At 40.8% G+C, this 11,110-nt stretch overlaps 1 protein-coding gene across 3 annotated transcripts in view; it reads right to left on the bottom strand.

Annotated features, from left to right (window-relative positions):
* Positions 1 to 678: 678 nt before the first annotated feature.
* Positions 679 to 11,110, bottom strand: part of LOC144525546 (interleukin-1 receptor type 1-like) — a 35,606-nt gene continuing 25,174 nt past the window's right edge. For 2 of the 3 annotated variants that reach the window (XM_078262469.1, XM_078262471.1), the window contains 3 exons: positions 8,127 to 8,291; positions 3,868 to 4,013; positions 679 to 3,180 (listed from right to left, as the gene is read on the bottom strand). In XM_078262469.1, coding sequence (XP_078118595.1) covers positions 2,932 to 3,180; positions 3,868 to 4,013; positions 8,127 to 8,291 — 560 coding nt within the window. In that variant the 3' untranslated portion in view covers positions 679 to 2,931. Of the gene's footprint in view, positions 3,181 to 3,867; positions 4,014 to 5,849; positions 6,031 to 8,126; positions 8,292 to 11,110 lie in introns of all 3 variants that reach the window. The other variant, XM_078262470.1, reaches the window with a different exon arrangement.

The raw sequence follows: 11,110 nt of genomic DNA, 5'->3' as shown, positions 1-11,110 counted from the left end.
GCCACGACACGCATCAGTCCGCGATGCAAGCAGCTTTTTTTTGGCATCATAGAGACAACGTTTTTGCTTCTGTGATTTTGTTAATTGAAGCTGAAGTCTTTTCCAGGTTAATCTATTCAGCATTATTAGCACAAGATAATAATACATCAGTCTATTTGCAAAATGATAAAACAATTCTTCCAGGAAATAATTTGGAGAAATAAGCTTCATTAACTGGATACATGTATTCTTTGCAATGCTAATGTTGACATGTTAGATCTTGCAGTGATTTTCTCAAGATAAATTAGTGATCTTGGTTAACAAATGTACCAAAAAGATTACCACTCAGGCTCTGTGAATCATTTTCAACTTTTTACCACATACGTTGTTATGGAGTACAAATGCAGATGTTGCCACTGGTGGCTCACTTTTCTTATGGGGGACATACAGTAGCAACGGAATATGTCTCCCTCTACTGGAAAACGCTGTAACAACAGTTACATTCAACAGATGATTACAGTAATAGTGGCTCAACGAAATCCCCCCAAAAGTTAATTCTGCTGGAGAAAATACTGTATGACGTGGGCTGGGAAAAGAGTGGTTACCTGCCTTGCCATCACTACATTTTGAATATGTCTGCACTTAGACTTCTGTCAGCTCAATGAACAACAATAACGATAAGGACAACACACAAGAAACTGCAATCAACTTCTATATTTATTGTGGCTTTTTAAAAATAAATAAGAAGCTGTATTGAGAACGTCAACGGCAGACATTACATTTGTTGTCAAATCTTTAAAACAGATAAATAACAAAAACCGGAAGGTCCACTTTCATTGGTTCATTTTACATGGATTCATGTTTTTATATCTGTAGGAACTTTCGTAGTAGCTTATGTGCAATTTAATTAACACTGGAAGAGCCTGCAGTTCTCGAATCATGCATTTATTTTTTTAAAGAACAACTTACACTGTACTATATATATAAACACACATACTTGCTGTGTCTTTATCGATCATAAACTAGACATGGGTAGCTTTCTAAAGGTCATAAGAAAACAGTAAATTCAACCACACGAACCGTCACAGAATATAAATGAAGTCTACATTCAGACATCAACTTCCAATGTGGACAAGTTGGAGCCAGCGGCAGTGTGATATTAGCACAGAGCTGAAGAGGTGAAGAGAGAACTGGTGCCCAGAAACAGCAGCATACTGACATGTTTCCTAAAATAAAGGCTTTATCCTTTCATTGTTAGCAGTGGAAATCTGCAGCTCCTGCATCTCTGTAGGGCCTGGGATCAGCACCATGGGACAGCAGGCATGAAAGCAGCAGAATTTACCGAAGCACATGCAGGTCTGAATGATAACAACAGGTTACCTGCCCCAACTATTCAAACCGCAAGAAAAATCTCTCCTAAATGTCGTCACTTTTTCCAGATGTTTGAGGGAGCAGACACACTCTTTTTTCATCAATTATAATTATTTGATCTTATTTACTTTCTTTCTTTGTGTTTCTATATTTCATCCTCTGGGAATTTAGATCTGGTTTTTAACCAGCAGGGGGTGATAATGATTTATGCAATGAAATGTCCACAGTTTAATGGAGGAATAAACTTCTTTAACCAGTAAATACAAAATTCTATATGGACCTATTAGCATCATTCCTACATAGAACTGATCAGTTACTTTACAGATTACTTGATTTTAAAAATAACTTAGTTACTTTACAGATTACTTGATTTTAAAAGTAACGAAGTTAGATTATTTTATTAGTTACATTGAACAACTGCCGACAACACCCCCACAGCCTCAACATAAAAATGACAACCGGTTTACTGTGAGGCAGCTCGGCATTGCCAGTAGTAAGGATCTTGTTTATTATGGCACGAAAGAGAGCGAGTCAACCTTGTTAACGGCAACATTTCCCCTACAACATACTGCCCGATCAACTTCTTCAACTCTCCCCCACTTACTGGTTTTGCACCGAGGTCCAGCTTTTGTTGTTTGGGTGGTGGGGACCTCCTGCTCTCTGCTTCGCACCACCTGGTAGGTCTTGCTCTGTAAGTTTGACTGCAGTGCTGCGACTCCAAATGTTTCTTCAAATTTGACGTAGTGTTTTTGTAGCTAGATAGTACTTTGTCGCCACCAGCACAGAGTGTACAACGAACCTTAATATTGCCGTCTTTAGCTGACACAAACTCAAAATAGTGACTGTATTTCCAGCTAGAAAACGCGCATCTCTCTCTCCTCCCTCCATTGTTGTTTGTGTTTGTGTCGCTGCGTGGTACAAGTGAACTGTCCACATGCTGAAAACGTGACCTGTCCTCATGCTGAAAACGTGACTTGTCTATACCTTACTTCACTCCCCAAGACGCAAGAAAAAAGCAAAAATATATATTTTTACTAAGGAAAATGACAAAAATAGTAACGCACAGTGACTTGGATAAGTAACTTTAATCTGATTACTGGTTTGGAAATAGTAACGCGTTACTCGTTACTGAAAAAAGTGGTCAGATTAGAGTAACACGTTACTAAGTAACTAAGTAATGCGTTACTGGCATCACTGGAATTGATGCCTGTGATCCCACACATCTGTGTGATGGGACTGGTGTGGTTGGACCCTTTTGTTTTGCACATGCTACATACAGTATCTGTCATGCCTAATATTACTGGTGAAATGGTATTGAACCTATAATCTATTTCCCACTCAGCAGCACCATCATTAACAATTAAAATTCATAATCTTTTATTTCAAAGGGTTTACCTCATTCACCTGCAATACTGTGGAACATATTTTGAATGGCTCTTACTGGTTTGTGTCCAGGGAACACTACAAAAAAGTTCAAAACACGTTTTAGAGCGAGTCACTCTTCTGACAGCACTTTACTATACAGTGGCTTTATTAAAATGCTCCGCATCACCAATGTTGTAAAGAAAACTTCAAATTCATTCAAATAATAGCAGACTGTGGACATTTTATTGCAGGTATTGCAGGCATCAGGTATCGCACTCTCTTCCAGAAGCGTGAGTTCCATGCGGCAGCGCCACGTGTACCCTCTGGCCACTTAATAGGGGCGCTCTTGAGAATCAGGTGCTGCAAGCCAGCAGGAAGGTGTGTGTATCCTTGTGGCCCAGTGTCCCCCAACTGGACCAGAATCACACTCATTTCCCTCTGGAACAACACATGGTGGAGCCCCACCTGCATGGAAAATGATCAATAATAAAAACGTTTTACTCACACATGGGATGTTTAGTTAGACAGATATTTTCCCTGGAGCAGTTTAGCAGGTTCTCACATGTTGAGTAAAATTATGAAATAATTCTTTGGCTAAATGATATAAAGTATGAAAGCCAATAATTGGCATGGTTGGACACAATGTGTTTTTAGCCCTAATTTTAAAAAATAAATCTTCATCATCTCATGTCAAGATATCAAACGATAATTGACACTTACTTATCGCATCATCTTTATTACTTCATTTATTTTTGCATATATAGGTGGCGTAAATATTCATATCACCCCAACTATTCGGAATGTCCTCAGTCCTTCTCAGTATTTATCATTTTTAAGTTAACTCCTGTAGTGTTATAGTTGTCTTGAGGTGCTTGGTGCCCTTGAGCAAGGCATAGAACCCCCCAACTGCTCGGGGCGCCTTTAATGTGCAGCCCTCTTACTCTGACATCTCTCCATTAGTGCATGTATAGGTCCTGTTTGTGCATGTGTGCCTGTGTGTAATGTAATGTAACAACAGAGTGTAAAAATGTAATTTCCCCTTTGGGGGATCATTAAAAGTATGCCTTCTTCTTCTAAAGTTTTATTCAAAACTACCACACTTTGCAGCTAAAAAATAAAACATCTAATTACTGCTTGCTGTTAGACTCCTACCTGCCAGTCAAACCCTCCTATCACTGAGTTTTGGGGCGAGGCAGGATGTTGGTCTGTGCTCTGTAACTCTGATCCTGAACCCGGGGTGAGGATGACCATCAGCCTTCTGCTCTGCTTCATGCGCTCCTCCACTAGCTCCAGACGGTCTGTGGGGTCAGGCAAAATGTTTAACTAGTTTAAGTAGTATTTGAAAAGTGGTGCAACAAAGACATTTCAGAGTGCTCTAAATAACCCTCTCAGAAAGGTTCAGTGTGTCATTTCTTTACTTTGACTTAGCAGTTTTTATTTTACCAAATCTGATGGCTGTTAAGAGTCCTGTTAATGAATACTATAACCACCATCTAAAGCAAAAGAAATGGAGAAGGACAAAGAAATGCAAGGAGAGAGTTGAACCTTCATGTTGCAAAAATGGTTCTGTGAAACAATTAGAAAATTAACAAATATGTAGCACACTGCTAAATTTGTTTATATATTGTTCTACATGTATTTCTGTTAACAAAAATATATGGGCTGTTCAATTATCCCTGGTATATAATAACTTTTGCATAAACATAGAGAAACATAGTTTGGTAAGATGCTGAAATAAGTAGCCCTTGAACGTCTCAGGTGCTTTTCTTCTGTATTGGGTGCAGCCAGTTGTAAATTTTGTTACTAGCCTATCAGTGCCAATCAGAGGAGTCTTGTAACCTACCGGGTTGAGGGGGCGGGACTTAACGGAACAAGCGACAGATTGAGAGCCAGAGAAGCGGGGAACAGTCAGAGAAGAGAGTTGGTTCAAAGCCCGTCTACGGAAAGCCTTTCCACTTCCTATTCAGCCCCATTGTACCGAATTTGGTTGCAGTTCCTCCAGAGTTCCACTGGAGGTGATCGCGGTCCAGTGCTAAATGAATGGGACTCTATGGAGCTAGACGGCTAAATTTGTCTCTTTCGCCTGATTGTCGTTGAGAAATCTCAGATTTGACTGTGGTTTTTGCAAGTTCAACATGGATTATAGGTCAAAAGTTGAATGAACCAGTACTTGTGTCCTTTCGATTTCTTACAGGTTGAGTCGTTGTTGCCCATAACACGGTAGCATTCTGCTAATGAATGCTGATTGGTCAGTGAAGGACTGATTACGATCGGAGATCCCGCTTGACGGCATCCAAAGCAGAACCAGAATGTCAGAGTGAATATTTCGGCGTGGTTTTAGCAAACCTCTTTCTAGCACGTGTATTAACAGAGAGAGGCTAACCTGTCAGCTGTGTTGTCGATGCTTCGAGAGAACAAAGGAAGCGACTCAGAGCTTGCCGTAAAGCAGTGTCTCTGGCCGTATATGTGTATGACGTCATTGACATTTTAAAAGGCTTTTTAGAACAAAAAAGCCACTTTAAAAAATTCTAACACCCAGCAGTGTGTATTTTCTTAGCCTCCCCTTTCGAATGCAACATTCAAATTACTAGACAAAAAATTATATCCTGAGAAAAGTGGATTTTGAGGGGTATAGCTCCATAGACCTCCATTCATTCTGCACTGGCCTGTGAGTGCCCCCTATATGGAACTCTGGTGGAACTGCAACCAGTTCAGAAGCCAGAAGTAACGAGAGAGTGGAACTTCTTCCCTTATTAGAAATTCTTTGGTTGGTTGTAAATTCAGTACATCGTTTAAATTACTGTTCATTCAAGTTTAGTGTGCAACCGTGCTGAAACGGGAGAGTAAAGTGTTTTGGAGCTGTTTCAATCAGTAACGGTAATGCCATAGCCACGTGTGGACGGTTGCTAATAAACTAGCTAACTATCATCCTCACGAGCTGGGAGAAAAGACGTGCTGAAATCCACTTTGCCACTAAGTTTCTGATCATGTACATTGAAAACGGTAATGATATGGACATTTATAGTTAAGCTTAGTAGGCTCATTAGCTAGTGTTTGTGAATTTCTGTATGAATTCATAGTGTACATTGGATGATGCCAAACGTAATACTGCAGTAGAGGTGCTCAGGACTTGCCGCTGCATGGCAGAAGAGCCTGACTGGGGATTTCCACCGAATGCAGAACGTCTGCGGACTGGCTCCGCTGCGTGTCGGCTCCGTGCTCCGCCGTCCGTCAATACCATAGACTGTATATAGAATGGACCAACAGATCCCGTTGCTCTGGACGGAGACTCAGGGTTTATACGCTTTGAAAAACCTGGAAAAGTTATGGAATTTAAAAAATACAAATTCCAGGCCTGGAAAGGTTTTGGAAACATAAAAAGACCCAGAAAGTTTTGGAAAAGTCATGGATTTTTTTTTTTTAACAGCATAATAATATGTGATTAATAAATATATTTCACGTCGACCGTTTCACGTCGACGCTGAGCGTTACTGCGCAGCCTCCAACTGAGAGAGACGACGTAAATGTGACGTGAGCAACGTGTCTGAAACTTGTAAGTCTTCTGGTAGCTGTGCCAAGAGAAATCTCAATCCTTCCGAATATTGCAGAGACGGCGAGCGTAGGTATATGTAAGGAGATAACATGGACACAGGCTAATTATTGCTAACTAAAATGTTAGTTAACATTAGTAATTAAATTTAAAGCCCATGTTGCAGGTTAACCACCACTGTTGATTAATGGGTACATAAAGCACTCAACATATGTATATCATTGTTAAAAATGTCTCCAAATAGTGTTAAAGGCCAGTTTTTGTCGTTTTTGGTATTATTGGGTTTTTTAACCAATTCGGTGATGATGTCACATTGGGGAGACGTGCCTCAGCCTAGTACTAGAACTATGGTGACTGACTGGGATGAGGAAGAGGTGTTTTTACTGTCAGTGAATAGCACCAAGTGAAAGTCAAGGTTTTCTAGTGACAGTGATCATGTCGTTAGTTCAGATAAGTACCGGTAAACTTATCTAGATCTAGAAATAGAAGGCATCATGCTAGCTATGGGCTAACTTGCCAGTCAGTCCCACCTGTGAAATCCCCCAACGTTGTAAACACATTAGTTAGCTCACCGAAACTACTGCCGATTGCCGAAGTTGCTGACTGGTTATGCAGCGTTAGCTAATTCCACTAGCATACATACAGGCTAACTATAGCCAGTTAGCTTTGTATGTAACAAAAACCCACCCATCTCGTAGGAGCAAAGCTTAACATTTCATTCAATACAATTATGGTACAAAAGGAGCACTAATGCAACATGTCTTATGTTGACAACGTGGATGCAGATATAGGAAAATCCAAAGGCAGTCGTAATATTTACCTAGCTAGCAGTCTAGGCTAACGCTGTTGCGCTAACGTTAGCAAACGTCGGCGTAGCTAGCTGTCTAAACTTGTAAACTTTCCCTCCAATATTATTATACACATAATAAAGACACATGGACTCGGTCGAGACCAAAAGCTATATTTTGCAACACCAGTGGCACAGACCGAGACCATAAACAGTGAACAGAGACGGGGCTTTCGTCTGTCGTCTCCCCAACGTGACGTAATGCAATGCATTGTGGGGGAAAAGAGAATCATTGCAAACCGCTGTGAAATAGTACTACTTTTTCGTATGTTATTCCGTTTTGTGATATCCATTGTATTTGATGTTGTTGGGTAACAGTATAAATGTTTATTACCAACAAGCAAATTCATTAGAAAATAAACCCTGCAACATGGGCTTTAAACAGCTAATGTAAGTCGAAACTGCCTGCGAGCTTCTCCTGTACTATACGGTAACTCCTCTACTATGCGACAGTAAGTCCCTTGGTTATGACACAATCGTTAGCCTATTTTTACAAAAATGTCTGCTACGGAGCCATAATGTGAGGTACAAGGTAATGGAGCCTTTTATACATTGTAGTGTTTCTTTAGAAATAAACAATGGACAAATAAAGTCTTTAAACACTTCAGATGTAAAGTTTTTCGCTGTCAAAGTGACGTCAAAATGAATGGCAGTCAATGGGATGCTAACGGGGGGTGAGTGCTAGCATTTTGACGTCCGGCAAAAATAGAAGCGCTGCGTATCTGCTCCGGGGGGCTGCGGATCGCCGGAGCTGGGACGAAGTCGGAACGCAGCCGTTCTGCAGTCAGTGGAAATACACACATTGACTTGGAAACCTAATGACTCCGCCGCCGTTCCGGAGCAGATCCGCAGACGTTCCGCAACCAGTGGAAATTGGGGGTGAGTTTTGCACAGGAACAGAGACTCAGGACAAGTTTCTTCATCGTAAAGCTTCCTGCTGGACAGAGGGTTTGAAAAGACTGCTTTCTGAGTTACCAGGAACATTTCCAAAATTAAAAAACAATAAATTCAGACCTTCCCCGGGTATGTCATCCCTCCCGTGGATAAAGAGTCGATATCCGCATTTTTCCTCGAGGACGGAGGGCAAAATCTCGGTGACGAACTGACAGAGTGCTTCCTCAGTAGCCTTGTCCATGCTCTGCATGTGGTAGACCACGTAGGCATCGTACACCCTCCCATCTGGGAAATACAAACAAATTCATGGAAGCTTGAGTAGCTTTAAAAAAATCTTTCCTATTAGGTCATTATGACCCAATGCAGCCTTGTCACCACACTGTGCCCTCAATGGTTGTTTGAGTGTGTGTGAGTGTGAGTGTGGAGCAAAGAATTTGGAAAAATAAAGCACTGCGGTCAGTGAAACTACCCTGTGTTAGTTTTACTCAAACATGATTAAACTCTCCCATCTGGCTTTTGTGAAGCATTGGCCAACACATGCAAGGAAAAACTTGCCTCAAAATTGTCTCAAAAATAATTCTTCACTGGTTATACAATGTCTCAGACTCGTGGTTTCAACAATTCACAATTTGTTGGTCGCTTATGATGCCTGTCAAGTTGTTTTAGTTCTACTTGCACTTTAAGAAGGATAGGAGAGTAAAAACTGAAATCACCAGTAGGGATGCAGCAATTAACTGATTTCACTATTAACCGCACTTTAAAACGTTTAATTAATCGTAAAGGCTTACGCTACACCAAGTGTTACCTGACTGCACTTTATGTGTAGCAGTGTGTGCAGTTCTTATTAAACCTCTTTGACAACATAAACGTTTGCACGAACACACACATGGCACATTAGACGCCGGTCCGGTCACCATGAGTATTGACTGTCAGGGTGACAGTGGCTCTCCGTGGTGGGACAACATACTGCTGAAATTTTTTTAACGTTACATAAAGTAAGCAAACACCACGAAAACACAGAGCAGAGCCAGCCCCTGAGCTCAGGACAGCTGCAGCTGCAACAGGGAATTCAACCCATGTTTGTTTAAGCGTAACTCTCGCCAAAATGCAACCTAGGGTCTTTTTGTGAATGTACTCGAGTCAAACTTTCGTTTAAAAGCATTAAGGACGGAATCGCCACTTTAAAGATTTACCGTATCTTCGTTTTTTGGTCAAATGGCCTTTTGAATGGGAGTGCTAGGGGCACTATGATCGCATCAAAATCACTATTTTGAACAACTCACTGTTGTTCTTCCGGTCGCCGTCCATTGAGCCAGTCGAAAATAGTCGAGGGAGGAGAGTAAAGATGGAAGGCTCCTAAAGCTTAGTTCCATATAAATGCAGGGAAAATTTGTTGTTTTGTCGTTAGTGAAACACAATATTGACCTTGTAGTTGAAAAAAAAGCCTCATATAAGAAGGACATTTCCCCCTATGAAGTCCGTTCATTCGCATTCGGAGATCGCCTATTTTTGACTGAGAAAATGGCGGATAGCGTAAACAACAACTGCTAACGTGAGTTGATCAAAACCTTTCTTTTAGTAAACTCTGGGTACACAAACAATGTTCCCAATGCTCGAGTTCATGTGTAGAGCCCCTGGCGATACTTCGAGCAAAGTTTCATGTTGTGTCGAGCCTTCTTCGTGTTTTAAAAATAGCTATTTTGAGGCTATCATAGAAGTGCCCCTAACTCTCCCATTCAAAAGGCCATTTGACCGAAAAACGAGAATACGGTAAATCTTAAAAGTGGTGCTTCCATCCTAAATATGCTTTTAAACGAAAGGTTGACTCGGGTACATTCACAAAAAGACCCTAGGTTGCATTTTGGCGAGAGTTACGCTTTAACGTTAAGTGTTTGTTAGCTTGTTATCGTTACCAGTTAACTAATGTTAGCCTGTTTAATGTTAACGGTAACGTTACAGTTAACAGCTAACAAGTCAGGAGCCAACGTTTGCATTGACAGTGAGTGAGCTGACGATAGTGTTATGTTTACACCAGTCAAAACTTCGCAACACCTCAAACATGTCACTGGCCAGAAAATGTAAAGTTGAATTACTTAAAACCCTTAACAGCACAGACGATAATTTTTACGGCACAAACGGGCACAAACGTAGCACAAACGAATAGCAGTGTTTTTAATAATTTTTGGATGACATGGGGGACCATCCCATTTATTCCTTGGCAACATGCTGCGCATCTCCCTGTGACAGGTGCATCTTGTCTAGCAGCTCCTCCAACTTTTAGAAAAACCAGCTAGCAGGGCCGTTTCTTGCCCAAAAAGGTCCAACTTCTTCCTGAGAGCAGTTGTTGCCAACTTGGCCTTTGTTTGTGGTGTGACTGAATCACAATCTTTTCAGATGAATTTAAATAAAAAGGTTAATTAATGCATAATAATCGTGAAACCGTGATCATTTTTCAGACTATAATCGTACCAACAAAATCTATAATCGTTGCATCCCTAATCACCAGGGTGAGAAAGGAGTAAATCAAAGCAATCAGATTGAAGTGGGGTTGCAAGGGTGCCGTATGGGAATAACACGTTGTGCATCCCTTCATGTAGTATGAAAGAAATTATGACATTCAGGGATCTCTGTAAAGAGGGTTAAATAAGACGATCAAAACCACTCATGTCTCATGTGAAATAAAAAAAGCACTCTTTCAACTTAGCATTGCACTCCTATAACATTGTCAAAATCGATGCAGCAAAACCAAAGATCTTTGTCTTTTTTATTTCACACATTCTTTTACATCCTTCCTTTCTATGCCGCGGACAATTTGGTTGGAGATTTGGGTGTGTTAATGTAGCCTCGACCCACTAGCCTCAAACAGAGCAGAGTTGAGGAGCAGGCTACAGATGTCTGGTAAGCTCACTTCTTTCTAACTACACCCCCCAGAATTGTTTTATTTTTTAACTTGTAGTTTTCAGCCCCAACTAAAGCTGACTGGAGACACTTTGTCAGACTTTGCTGTAGTACGCCTCAAGAAACTTGAACCTTGACCTGTTAACATACTTTGATGTGTAAAATTGGTGCAGTTCCCCTTGAAGTAGGCGATTAGCTTAGCATAA

The sequence above is a fragment of the Sander vitreus genome, chromosome 11, assembly GCF_031162955.1.
Source record: "Sander vitreus isolate 19-12246 chromosome 11, sanVit1, whole genome shotgun sequence".
In the NCBI taxonomy this organism is placed as follows: domain Eukaryota; kingdom Metazoa; phylum Chordata; class Actinopteri; order Perciformes; family Percidae; genus Sander; species Sander vitreus.
This window is presented reverse-complemented; position numbering and strand designations above follow the sequence as displayed.